General features: G+C 42.8%; 1 protein-coding gene across 4 annotated transcripts in view; it reads right to left on the reverse strand.

Annotated features, from left to right (window-relative positions):
* LOC137125707 (receptor tyrosine-protein kinase erbB-4-like) overlaps positions 1 to 13,907 on the reverse strand; it is a 207,808-nt gene that overhangs the window by 90,761 nt on the left and 103,140 nt on the right. For all 4 annotated transcript variants that reach the window (XM_067501591.1, XM_067501592.1, XM_067501590.1 and 1 more), the window contains exon 2: positions 12,921 to 13,072. In XM_067501591.1, the coding sequence (XP_067357692.1) occupies positions 12,921 to 13,072 (152 nt within the window). The remainder of the gene's footprint in view (positions 1 to 12,920; positions 13,073 to 13,907) is intronic.

The following is a 13,907-nucleotide window of genomic DNA, read 5'->3' on the forward strand; positions in this document are numbered from 1 at the left end:
CAGGATCACCAAGGGAAGGGGCCAACGTGCTGCATGAGTAGGTGGGTGGCTGGGGGGGGGGGCGTGTGGAGAAATAACTGGGGGCTGAGTGGCCTCTGGGGCCCAGTGCCAGTTCACTCCTCTGGGTGAGAAAAGTGCTTAACGGCCCTTCCAGGTGATTGATGGCTGAGCCTGGTGCAGAGGTAGGATGCAGCCATAAGTAGACAATGCAGCTTTGCTCGGATAATCAATTTACGTCAACGGGAAAGAAGACAAAAAAGGACCAATTCCCAGTGTGAAAGGAGGTGAATGTACAGAAAGAAAGCAGAAGTTACAGGTAATGATTGTGTTATGAGGAGCCATTAAAGACATAAATCAAACTAGCTCTCGCGTCATAGAGGGGACACCATCATTTTACATATTTCCACCGGATCCTCTTACATGCACATCACACATTTCATATTGTCCTTCATACATCACTATTCTATCAAAACCGTATCTCTTTCCTTCTATTTTAAGAGCAGAGCAGAAAACATTGGCTGAAAATGGATGCGCACAAAATACAAAAACACTTTTGTACTGGTTATAATAATGTAAATCAGACAAAGTTAATCACAGAGTTGCTAACAAACTGTAAAACTATGGATATATTCAGGCCCCAGTAAGCTCACAGAATACAGCCATGTCAGCTTTGATCTGTTACGTGTCTTTATAATGTGTGTGTGTGTGTGTGTGTGCATCCATACAGTATATTATCCAATCAGCATTTGCACAAAGTGATTTTCTGTCTCTGTAGGAGGAAAAAGCTCATCTGTGCCTGGTGGTTTCCCTCTGTACTTCCTTCATAAAGGGTCACAGTCTCGCATATTGTTGTGTGTTTGGACACCTCACCTTCACATTCTCTCAAATTTACGTGTCTCTACAGACAGAGGACAAAAGAATGAAGATTAAAATGGGCAAGAACATTGTCATCACCTCAAGAGAGCGGCGGAAGCCATTTCCCTGACAAGTAACCTGTTGAGATTGCGTGAAATAAAGACATTTCTCTAGCAAGCTCAGTAGCAAAGGTGGACGTATCACACTTACTGTCCGTCCTGACTTGTGACGGAGCCTGCGATTGTAAGCATTTGCTTGCCTGCTCCAGCAAACTCACATATCAGACTTTACTTTGCTTCAACTTGTGTTCACTGGCATCCGGAAACTGCGTTTGAACGTGGAGACCTCACAGCCCTGCAAATAGATAAAATGCTAAAAAAAATAAAATAAAAAAATGTCTCCGGAAGCAACAAAAAATAATTTTATAACTCTAAATGTCCGTCACTGTTTAGTGTCCCCTGGAAACATTGCTATAAGAGTTACAGAGGACACTAAAAAGTGACGGACACTTAGAGTTGTGCAAGTATTTTTAGTTGCTGCCGGAGACATTTACGCTGTGTTTCGTTGTTTGGTCGTGTTGTAACGCATTTTTTAATGCTGCCCCAGTGTTTTTTTTTTTACTTTCTCGATTTGCAGCGCCGTGGGCTCCCAGGGCCAACGTAAGAACACGGGGTATTGTGCATAATTGCAGTAACGGACCACGGACAGACGAGAGGACACAAACCGCAGCCTTGCTTTCACATCCTGCTTATGATTTTTGATTATTCCACTCAATACTTATCAGCCACACGAGGCACTCAACTGCATAAAACATCATCTTTTTAAACTTTCTCTAAAACAGACAAACAAACCAAAATCAATCCACATTGCGATAATAAACGCTGGACACACTCATTTAAGGACACTGGAGCAGCAGCGGCTGCAGAAAGGGAATAAACAAGTAAGAAACATTCACACTCCATCTTGGTTGAAGTGTTGCTCTATGACTAAGTGTGGATGGTGCAAGAAGCTCTGGCTGAACTTGTGCGGTTGTTTTCTCGTCTCCTAAACCATCACATTGTTTGGCTGAACTGACACCAGTAGCCTGCGAGTTGTAATCAGATAGAAAATGGAATAAATAAATCAAAACATGACAGAGCTCGAATGGTTGGCATCACCGTGGTTATTCCGTGTATTAATATTTGCTAATGAGTACTAAAGGGTGGTAGAAGGATTAGTTTTGCAGGTATTTTGTAATAATTGTAATAATTGTAAATAATTTTTGGTAATTTTCAAATTGGACAGAATATACGATTTGCAAATCATCTGAAAGATATTTTTAATTGTGTATAATACAAACACACCATATAAGACATTTCTTTAAATATAGGCTTATTACGAATTTGATACTAGCAACATATCACTGTGTTGCATTGCCTCAAATGTTCAGGGCTCCATTGAGCCTCTTTTGTTTCACAAAATGTTTTCAAGGGGTCTGAGCTGTAGACAGGTCAGGTTTAGCACCAGCACTCTTTTACTACTGAGCCACGCGGTTGTAAAATGTTTGGGTTACTAAATAATAATAAGCAAGACTTTTATTTTAAAAAGCACCCATGTGCAAGTCACTCGTGCCGTGTGCACTAATGCACCGTCATAGCATCACTGATATTGACCTGAGGCCAGATGTTCCGTCAGGGATTTTAGTACTGTTTAGTTTTTTTATTATTAGCATTAAGAATAGAGTCCACGCATTCAGACAAAACTAACACAAAGAGACACATGCTAACTCACTGAAACATGGAGACAGGCACACAAAGACATCATTCTCACACTCGCACATACACACTGTAAATGTCACGGAGGAAACACAATCTGTTCCTTCCACTCAGCATAGCAGGAGCAGCATGATGCAGGGAGTTTTTTTTTTTCCCCCCCCAAAGTCAGCTGTGGGAGGCAGATATTAAAAAAGTCACCGGGAGAAACGATTTACACACACACACCCATAAATTAACCTGTGTCTAAGTTGTGTTTTTAATATCTGAAGGAGGGCTGTGTGCTCTTAATGACAGGATCGGCATCACAAATGTGACTCACGCTTAACGCGTTTCTTAGGGCTTCGCAGGGACGACATGAATCCCACTTAGCTAAGCTGAACCGAGCTGAACAAGTGTCAGGAGGACAACAATATTCGACTGGCATGAAGGTACGACACCGCGGATAACATGCTGGGTCTGTCCCAGTGCCCACATTAAGGGGTCTTTAGTGCTTAAGTGTGCATTCAAGTGCCACCTGGTATTGGAGGCAAATGTGTCCCAATAGTGAGAAACGCCAACACTGTGCACACATAACGCACACAGTCTCATAGACTCACGGTGAATACAAGGAGACCCCACATTTGAAACATCGAAACGATTAAAAGAGGAGTCAGGAGTGTTTTCCACACATTTGGTTTTATATAAAATAAAATAAGTAAAAAAAAGCAGCTTCTCATAACACAGCATCAGATAATGACTTGACCCCTGACGCTAAGGTATCACATTTTGCAGCTTTGTACATATCGTATTGACACAATATATGTGCACGAAAACTGTGTGGGGGTCAGAGAAAACAACTTGAGGGTAGAGTTACATTATGAGATAACATAAACATAAAACCAAAACGCTACAAACAGTGACAGTAAATTCATCACCCGCAAAATGAGGCGAAAGTCATCGAATGGACACGTAACAAAAGGAAATGTAGCATTGTTTTATTGCCGTGGCCAATATATTGGTAATTTCTGTTATTATTTATATCTTGATACGTTATTACACTGGTTATGTAGCTGCACAGTAATTATTCCACACACTTGCATGTATCGAGGGTCCTGCATGGCCGCAGCTTGCGAATACAATCAGTCAGCAAACTACTTTTCGTCGCAACTTCTTTTCCCCCGGTCTTGTGCCACCGTCCTTACCCTAGGAATAATACAAATGTGTGCCAATCTGAGACTTTCACTGATGCTTTGCATGCACATAATGTGGGACTTAGTGTTCATATGCAAATAGGCCACTTTAATCATAACTGGAACTCCACCACATAAGTCAACTCCTCTTGGGTTCGCTGGGTGGAATATACAATTGCTAAAATTGTATCGATCACTGCGAGTCACAAAATCGTTAGGAAATGTCATTAAAATGCAATATGCATGGGTAATATATCCTGCAGCCATGATGTGCTGCCTTGAAGAAGGCATATGATCTCAGAGCACGGCTACACAAGCCCTGCTAAGCAAAGCCAGACATTAAAATTGTTCAGTCTCGTGGACTGTTCTCATAATGTACCCATTCATATGTTCGCAGCTAAGATCTGAGGATTTCAGGGCGTCCATGGGAATCTGTGGGAGACAAGACTGGGACATGAGAAGCTGCATTATTCATAGGAGTTTTGCACTGAGGGGTTATTTCTTGGCCTGGCTTCACTTTTGACTTCAGAAATATGAAGCTGCTCACTGTTTGCGTCAACATTCTAGATGTTGCAACGGGCGGGCGGGGGGGGGGGGGTCTCTGTATCACGATGCAAACAACTCAGAGTTCCCCACAATATGTTCTGGCTTGAGCTTTTTAAGTGTATCGCACAATGTACCTTAGTAGATGTTCACATTTCCATCATATCTGAGCACGTTACAAAGTTCTTGTTCACCCCAGCATCAACTTTGAACTTGTTCCAGTGCCGATACTTGTATTGCGCTCGGTCCTGCCTTTGCGTACTTTTACTTCTAAACAAAAGTGCAACTGAATGCGAACTTGCTGTATTTACTGTGTATCCTGTAAGTTATTTTACTTACAAATTATTATGTACAGGCTTCTCCATCCAGGATCTATGGAAATATGTGCTTTGTTCATCTTTTTTTTTTTTTTTGTCGGTTTCAGCAAAACTTGCTCCATTTATAAAACGCCGGTTGCGGCCATATTTGTTTAGATTAACTGCAATGCATTGATGAAGATTGTACTGTCCAGCAACTTATACTAGAAGCAAAACAGTTCAGTACTTGTATCAGTACTCGGTATCGGTGAGTACTCAAATGTAAGTACTTGTGCTTGCACTCTGCGGGAAAAAGTGGTATCAGGACATCGCTACTTTGAACGTTGGAATCAAGCTATAAAGTTCATATTTGACCATGAAAACAATGGAAGTGTCATCATAAGGACCATTAGCAAGTTTTTCACATTCTGGGGATATTCATGCTGAACGTTTGCCCAGAAAATATTAATATTCCATTTTGCCAAAGCAAATATGTTAAATAAAGAGTTCATATGTCAAAACACACCAGATTTCGTTTATTTTCCCTTCCTTATCTATATCTTATGCAAAAAAAAAAAAAAAAAGACTTATAGGAGCTGGTGTGTGGCGAGATTTGAACTTCCACAACTGCACTTTAACAGCAGTTAATGAGCGAAGGCTTTCAGTTGTGTGGGAGTAAATAACCTCTACAGAGCGATAAAACAGTTGTATTTTAATGGAAACTCTGTTCCTCTCGGTATTCATCATCACATAAAAGAAAGGAAAAGAAAGTCTCACTATTAATGTATGCATGTCTTCGATTTTGCCTACTTGAAGATTAAAACGGGGATGTTGTCATGAAAACACGTACGTACCGTAAGCATCAGCCAGGGGATAATTTCGGGACGTGACATTCGAAACAGCGCCCACTAATAAAACTATTTGCACTTTGTAATAAGATCGCAGAGGTGTGAATGAAGAAAAACGTCACCGAATTTGACACGCGGTGAGTTAAAGCGACTGGTGGCGGGGGGAGGGTGAGAAGGATCGGCTTGTAGAGGAGGGGGGGGTCGACAATGTTAGAGCTTTATCCATTCCTCTTTCTCCCATGCATCTGCCAGCGTAATTTGTGATAATGACGACATCCCAGCAGGGCCACTCCGCGCACAGTGATTCCGAATTGATTTAGTGCATTAATTACGCCCCTGTTACGCCGGTGTCATGGACAATATTTTACAATTTGATAAGCAAAAGACGCACCGTGGGATCGCTTTGATGAATGGCAAGGGTTCGGTTGTGGTGCACTTTTATGGTCGCACCTTTTAATTTAACGGTAATCACTTTGGCCCTGCATGCCGTGCAAGCAGCAAGACTTTAATTTCACCTCGGAGACCTCTGCTCTGCACCGTGTCTGCTTTGATCAGGATGACAAAAAAGCAGCTATTCAACCGACCACACACATACACACACACACACGTAGATGCAAAGGTGAATTGGACAATCAGCCTGAATACCTGAGGGCAGGTTCCGTGCATGCATGTTTAATGCGTGAGCTACATGCATATGTTTTTTAGAATTTGCGCTACATGTAAAAATATGTGTGTGTGTGTGCATCTGTTGTGTTACTCTGTCTGCAGTGAAACAGCAGCTCTCCTCCAGCCCTGCAGGCTAGACAACCAGGAGCCCTGTAATGAGCAGGAGCAGTGTCTCGGGCTGTACCACCACCAAGCCCCCCCGAGGGCACAAGACACCCAAGCATCTAAACCGAGAACTTGCATCTCTCCCAGGAGTCAAGTCCAGGAGTAGCAGCTCCAAATTCTTGGTTTGGGCTGTTTGTCTTGAGAGTTTTCTGAAAAGTTAGCAACTCTCTAAACACCACTTATGCATGTTTCTTAATTTTATTTGTGCATTTTCTGTTAGGGAACACACCACAGAGAGCCACCTGGCTGCCGTAAACTGAATGGTAGTCGACAATTTGCGAATAATATATTCCTGCTAATTTGCATTGAAGAAAAAAATGGAACTTGCATAAAAATGATAACTTGCATTTGTCCTTAACTATGGACACGGGTCACATCTAGGAAGTATCGAAAAAGGATCATTTGCATGATATTATCAGGAAATGAGTTATTGCAGGTGCAGTCAGTTTCACTCACATGACCTCGGATACCACCTGGGCAAAACTTTCGGAGCTCCCGATTTTTTGGCTTCGTCTCGCTGTGGGGCTCATACACACACACAAATGTGAAGTTTCTTTCCATCTCTTCTTATCGTGCATTTATCTTTTATCATTTTTCTCCTGAATTCAGTTTAAAGTAGTAAATAATAGAACGCTTTCCTCTGATTAACAGCAGCTTTACCTTTGCAAGCAACAATAAAAGAATAAAAGATTATATTTTCCTTCTCTAGGACTTGCATGCCTTCATTACCCCACAATTAATGGGCTTTAAGACACAACAGAGTAGTGCCACCGTGATCTGGCAGGGTGCTGGTTGGCACGAGCAGGGTGCTAATTTTCCCAGCGTTGAAAGCTGTAATTACGGAGACGCTGCCGGGTGCCCGTGAGGCGCGAACAGCATCCTGTTCCAGGCGACAGTCCCAACCTTTTATGAGCTCCTCAGCTGGTTCAGAGGCTAATGAAACTATACGATTCTCGGGGCTAGCACACGCCTCTTGAACCGTCACTTGGGCTCATGTCATTATTGGGTGAAGAGGCCCTGTGACAGCCATTGTGGCGCGTGCAGCACAATGGCGTGAAATATCTATCTAGAGAGAGAGGAGCACTTGACCCCCCTCGCGTGGGCCTTGTCCTCGTTCTCTCTGCGCCTCTCCATGTAAATAACATCCCTCTCGGCCTCAGTCTCAATCCAAAGGCCTGCAGAAGGATGAAAACTGACATGTGCAACGAATTGTTGGGAACATAGGAGTCAGAACTAAATCGCAGAAATGAAGCTTTGCTTCTGCTCATATTCAAAGAAAATGCATTTAAACTTTGCACTAAATTAGGATGGAAATTTGCTCAGTTAGTGGTCTTTCACGTGTGAGACATGGGCCTAAAACCAAATTTGGCCATTTAGAATATGAGGCACACAACTGGCAACCAGAAATACTCTAATTAAGACAGAGCTCTCATTCTGACTTTGACATTTTAGAGCTGCATGGTGGTGGGACATAAGGAAAAGTCCTGAGTGCATCTGGTAGAGACACTACATGTGGAACTGACACAGTTGGGTTCGTTTGGTTTCAGATACATATGCTGACTGGATTCGTCCATATCAACCAAAAACATTGCTAGAGTGATCTCATGCGGGTTGGACTCCTGCCTCAGTGTTGTCTCAGCTCTGCTAAAGACAGCTCTTATGCACCCGAACCTAAACTATGCAGACAAATGTGAATATACTGCACCAGAGAATCAAACTAGCAGGAACATTTGTTATTCTCAGCAGGAAAAGTCTACACTGTGTATACTGACAGTAACTTCACTGATTTTGAATTTGCTTAGCACATGAAAATAAATGCCAATAAAGTTCCCTCTGACTTCCCGATGTCAAAATATGTCTCTACTTTTAGCTGGAAAATGCCTCCAGATGACATCACTTGGAGGAACCTTCAGTTCAGATGACATCATCTAAACTTTTGATGATGACAATTCCTGAAGGTGATGTCATCTGGAGAACTTTTGCAGCCAGAAGCAGATAAATACTTTGTCACAGGGAAATCAGAGGGAAGTCTGAAAGGAATAATGTGCAACAACACACTAAATTGAAGCCCTAGAAAGAAGGTTAAAAATTGGTGAGGTTCCCCTTTAATTCAAAATGAGGAACTGAATTTCAAGACCAAACTATTAAAAAACACTGCTAAACTCAATGTAAAGTAACTTACTATATTACTAGAGGACAGACACAGTGAAACATCGGTGAATTACTCCCTTGCAGTAATTTAAAAGAGAATGATCAGATGAGCCCTGAATAATGACCGACTAGTACGCTAGTATCTTAGCCGCTTAAGGGCGTGAAAAAAAATAAATTAATCTGCAAGTAGTTGACAGAGTCTTGATGCAAAAGAGGAAGGATGAACGTTTGTCATAATTTATGAACGTTGCCACTCGGAGATAAACATTTACCCCATATATGTGCAGCTTCTAACCTCATTTCGACAAGTCTCTGCACGGCACGCTACAAGTAAATGCACAAAGCACACACACACACACACACACACGCTGCCAGGGTGCTAAGCATATGAGGCAGCAGACGCAGAAAGCAGAGCGTCTCCACAATAGATTTCTGAGCATGTACGCTTTGAGAATAGCTGAGCTGCAGAATCACTGAGCGCTTTCATTTGCAGCTGAAATGCAGCCCGAGGAAAATGGGAGGCTTTTGGTGTGAGGACTCTCTTTTCTCTCCCCTCTCATCTCTTTTGATTTTCTTGCCTCCTCTGTTGTTGCCGAGCTGAACTCGCGGAGCCAAGCCACGTTACCCCCCTCGTTACCACGTTACACTTGTAAAAGAGAGAGAAAAAAAAAAAAAAAAAAGTTTGAAAATGAGTGTTGGTTGAAAATTGCTGTATCTGTCTTTCCTGCCTGTCTCTCCCGGCTGGTGTTTTCAAGAGATAAACCCAGTAAAAGAGTGTCTCTGTCTGCATGTCGACATCGAGTATACACCTCAGTGACCATGTCATTCATCTCTCTTTATTGCTGTGTGTGTGTGTTTGCTTGTGATATATTCAGCCCTCTGAAGAGAAGTTTGAGACTTTCAAAACACACACAGCTTTGGCGTACATCTCTTCCAGGCTTTATGGATGGACACCACCTCCCCCCTCCCCTCCAACCCCTGCACGCTCAGCTGTAGCCCTGGCATCGTGCCCCGTGTTAGCCGCCAGATTGATCCGCCTTTAATGAAGAGTCCTTCAGCCTAGGTGACATCATTAGCTGGTTTCGGGCCACTGTGGGCCACTTGGCGCAGCTCCCCAACCTCACTTCTGGGAAAATGGGTCATTCTGAGTGACAGGCAGCCAGCGGCCAGGGGAGCTGGCCAGCACGCCCGACAGAGGGGTTAAGCCAAGCGGCAGCACTTGGAATTCGTATAACATTTTATCTCTCAACCAAAATTGCTTCTGATGAGCTCTGAACTGCTATAGCGAGGAGCTTTCACCAAAATGACAACTCTTGAGCCGACTTTAGTGACCTCACCTTACAACACGCAATGAATTGCTGCCCCTGCTGCTTCGTGGTTGTTACTTTTTGTCTTTGGTTCCTTGCAGTGGCCCATTTTCATACCGGTGGCCACACTGGTAACAGTACTGAGTTTGGGGCGTCTAGAACAACCCCTGGTTGACACGTGAAAATGAAACAATAACACAATTAGCGACAACTAATTTGATAACCACCTGAAGTAAATTTTTAGCCAAAACATTTTCGATTTCCATCTATTAAATTGTTAAAATTTAGCAGATGGTAGTAGACTCATTAATTTACATATAGGTATAGTTAATATCTTTTGAGCATGAGCTGCAAAATTGAATCCAGACATTAATTAGCAAGACTAGCAAGTAAATCACAGCAATGTTGGGGTAACAATAATTATTACTGTCTTTATAAGTTTATAAGTTATTTGATTTTAACAGGAAGTACAATTTATTTAAACAAAAAAATGTTACTTTGTATGAGCCTGCATCTCTACTGTGAGATGGATGCTACAGGATTTCCACGCATGTCCGTTCCCCCCCCGCAATCGCTACTAAAGGGAGACGCAGAGTAACGTTAAGCCAGAGAGCTGTGGTTTGCAACAAAGCTGGACCCGAAGAGTCCGCAGAGCCATCTCATCCATCTAACTGTCAGCATCTCACCAGGCAAAAGAAAATAAATAAAAAAAATCACCAAGGTTTTCCTGTCTGTTCTGTCCCTGCTCTCCCCCCCCCACCCTTTCCCCATCTCTGCCCTGTACTTCCCCCCTGCTCTCTCTTACATACACATACATGCACACACAGAGATGTATGCAGACACAAACACACACCCCGCGGCATCGTAGCTGAGCATTGTAAATTTAGCAGAGCAGCTGTTTTTGCCTGCAATAAAAGTGACACCCCTCTAGCTCTTCTCCCCCTCCCTCCGTCGTGCCTCATGCTCTGTATCATACCCAGTGTCCAACCATTTGTCCACATGCACTGTATTTACCACCCAGGTGGCTGTTTTAAACTCAGCATATAAAGTCCAAGCACATCAGTTATTCATATCCATTTCCAGTCTCAAGTCTACGTAATGGATGTGCAACAATGGTGAACTCCACATGAATCAGTATGTGTGCAGCAAATAATGCATTAACAGTACTAATTGGATGGTTCAAAGCAATTTTTTTTAATTAGGCCTTAAGTGGGACAGGCTATTCTTTAATTAAAGGTAAAATGAATTATGAAGCAATTTTAAAAACTTTCAATGTGAAAAGTGAAACACGACATTAGTAGCATTCTTACGGCGTTATTTCTCAACCAATTGGGTGATTGCTACAGGGCCGCCATGGCAACCACAAAACTCTTGGATGCTGACCCCCCACCCCCCACCCACCCACCCCCTCTCACATCCACTTAACAATCCCCCAGATGCCTAATTGTTTCCCTAATGATGCCAGGCCTAATGGGACTGTTTATGGTATTCAGTTGATAGCGATGGCCCAGTAATTAGACTACACCTCACTTCATTAAACAGCAGGGGAGGCCGGGAGGTGGGGGGTGTGTGTGGGGGGGTTGTCGCCCGGTGGCACATACAGTACAACATATGCACATGCAAAAGTACGAAAAATGACTTAACAATGCCAAAATGTTCTCACACCAGCTAAAATTTATCTACACAACTGCTTAAAAGACACACACACACACACACACACACACACACACAGGGAAACACATTAAGCAGCTACAGACCCCATGAGACCTCTGTCTTCAATTGGAACGGCAATGGCACTTTGCATGTGTGCTGCTCATTTGCCGGCAGTGTCTTCGTCTCACAGAGATTTTCCTCCATAGTAATTCCTACCAGACGCCTCTTATCATTAGTCCCATTGTCACGTGTGCTTTTGTTGTGTGCTGGGAAAGTATTGCCATTGTTTTTCACTGATGTCGAACTCATCACTCATACATTACACTTCAACATGCTCCAGATAAGCATGTAAATGAGTATAAGCATAAGAGAATAAGCATGTAAGTAAGCATGAATAGCATGAATAAGCATGTAAATGTAAAAACGGCTTCCTGTGGACCTTTAAAGCACTAAAGCAAGATTTCAGAGACACGCAGTTGGGGACTGTAGGTCATCAGAATGATCCAAAGAGGTGAAGGTAGCAGTAATAAAGTGGAACATATATGGCTCAACTCTTTGTAGTAAACCAGTAAATCACTATCCACATTTAATGGTCATTTTGGAGGCTGCAGTACAATGTGCTCTGTTAATTGAGGCTGCTGGCATGAACAATACAACCTTCACGAGCAACCAATCGCTAAAAAGCTGACTTTTGCACTAGGTGTAGCTGGTGTAATAGGTGTAGTAAGTGTAATAAACTCTCCACCGAGTGCACATCTCGGATGCTTCGCTGCAGCAGTGAAAATGAGAGGGGAAACGTCTAAATGTGTGTGTGGAGACAGGGAAAAGCAGATCACTCCAAAGCTGCTATATTCTCTTCGGCTGGGTACTGGGAGTCTCGGGAGTTGCAAAGTCAGCAACTTTAACTTTAAAAAATGTTTGCGTCTCCATCTGAGATGCAACAGTTGACACCTCCAGTCTCCCCGTGTCACTATCCATGGTCCTTAAACACTCAAACTCTGTCTCCATGTGTCACTGTCCATGGTGCTGAAACCTTGCACTTCCAAATTTAGAAGGGCATAAAATATCAAGCTGTATTTTGTGAGAACTATATGGATAGGTGCATTTGGATGCACCTTGTGCATCTCTAACCATGATGCCAAATCATCCCAAGCCAATCTCTTTGGCACAAAACCACTTCCTGTTTACTATATTTAGTGTTTTGCCTTTTTTTTAACTAAAGGTCAGAGCAGTTTTTGTCCGTCAGTGATGATGTCATCCAAAATCTGGATTTATGGCTCAGCAGAGCGTGTTTAAGCTATTGACTGTTTACTGAAGAAGAAATTAAAAGAGAACTTCGTCATCCAATTTCAGTCTTTCCATCTTTCTCTGTCCGTGGTCCTGCCTGAAACGTACCTCTGCAAGGTTCCAGAACAAACTCTTAAAAATCTGTCCCAGTCTCTTCATGCAGATATACAGTAGCTACAGTAGGATTATTTGGAAAAACTAATTACAGATATCTGAATATTCATACCTTGAGGAAGGAGAGGTTGCGGTTTCGATCGATGCTGGTTATCTCCAAATTGCCCATGACAACTTCGCAATTCTCGTAGAGCTTCTTCAGCGTGCGATACTGCTGGTCCAGGTCAGACAGAGTGCTCAGCTTGTTCTCCGTGCCAGGGCAAACTAGAAAGAGACACAAAACATAAAAAGTGTCACTTTTGGAAGCAATTCGGTGATGGAGTGAATTAGCACATTAAAATACAGCGATGCTTTTAAAAAGCAGGGTTTCAACTGGGTTGAAATTGCTGCAGAGCATCTGAAAAGTGTTGCTGATTGAAGGGCACAGGGAACAGAGGCTGTGAAACGGGGTTGCAAGATTACATAAATTGCTGAAGAGAGCGGCAGAGTGCGGCAGACGTGACCCTTGACAATGAGGGAGCTGCAAGAGTTGGGACTTGGGGAGGGACAAGTGGGGTGAAAGGGGTGGATATCATTTCTCTGAGGCAGTGACCTACAGTGTGGGTCTGCCACTGGCACACAGTTTAATCAAAGATATTCAAATTGCATTGGTTGACCTTTACAGAGGGTTTCACTTGGAGACTTTACTTGGCTGACGAGATTACGAGACTTTGAAGATATTATAGTGAGCAGAAATTAGTGGGAAATAGAAGGGACAGGGATTTCCTGTGGTTTTAGCCACACACACACACACACACACACACACACACACACACACACACAAACAGAGCTATTTTTAAATCAAATCCATGCTAATGACACTGACGCCTACTACAGCCCATAAGCTGTACAGTACACTGAGCTCCATCCACCTTTGGAGGCTACAGAGAATTATGCAAGGCACCAATAATGTTGCACATTAGGCCTCGAGTTAGAAAGTTGCTGTATATATTAAGGTCATAATAAGAAATGAAAAACATGCCATCCTTCGTTTATTGTGTTAAAGTGCATCTGAGAAATTAACAGTAGCCAAGGGAGGTAATCAATTGCTGATGCTACA

The sequence above is a fragment of the Channa argus genome, chromosome 4 (genome assembly GCF_033026475.1).
Source record: "Channa argus isolate prfri chromosome 4, Channa argus male v1.0, whole genome shotgun sequence".
Classification (NCBI taxonomy): Eukaryota; Metazoa; Chordata; class Actinopteri; order Anabantiformes; family Channidae; genus Channa; species Channa argus.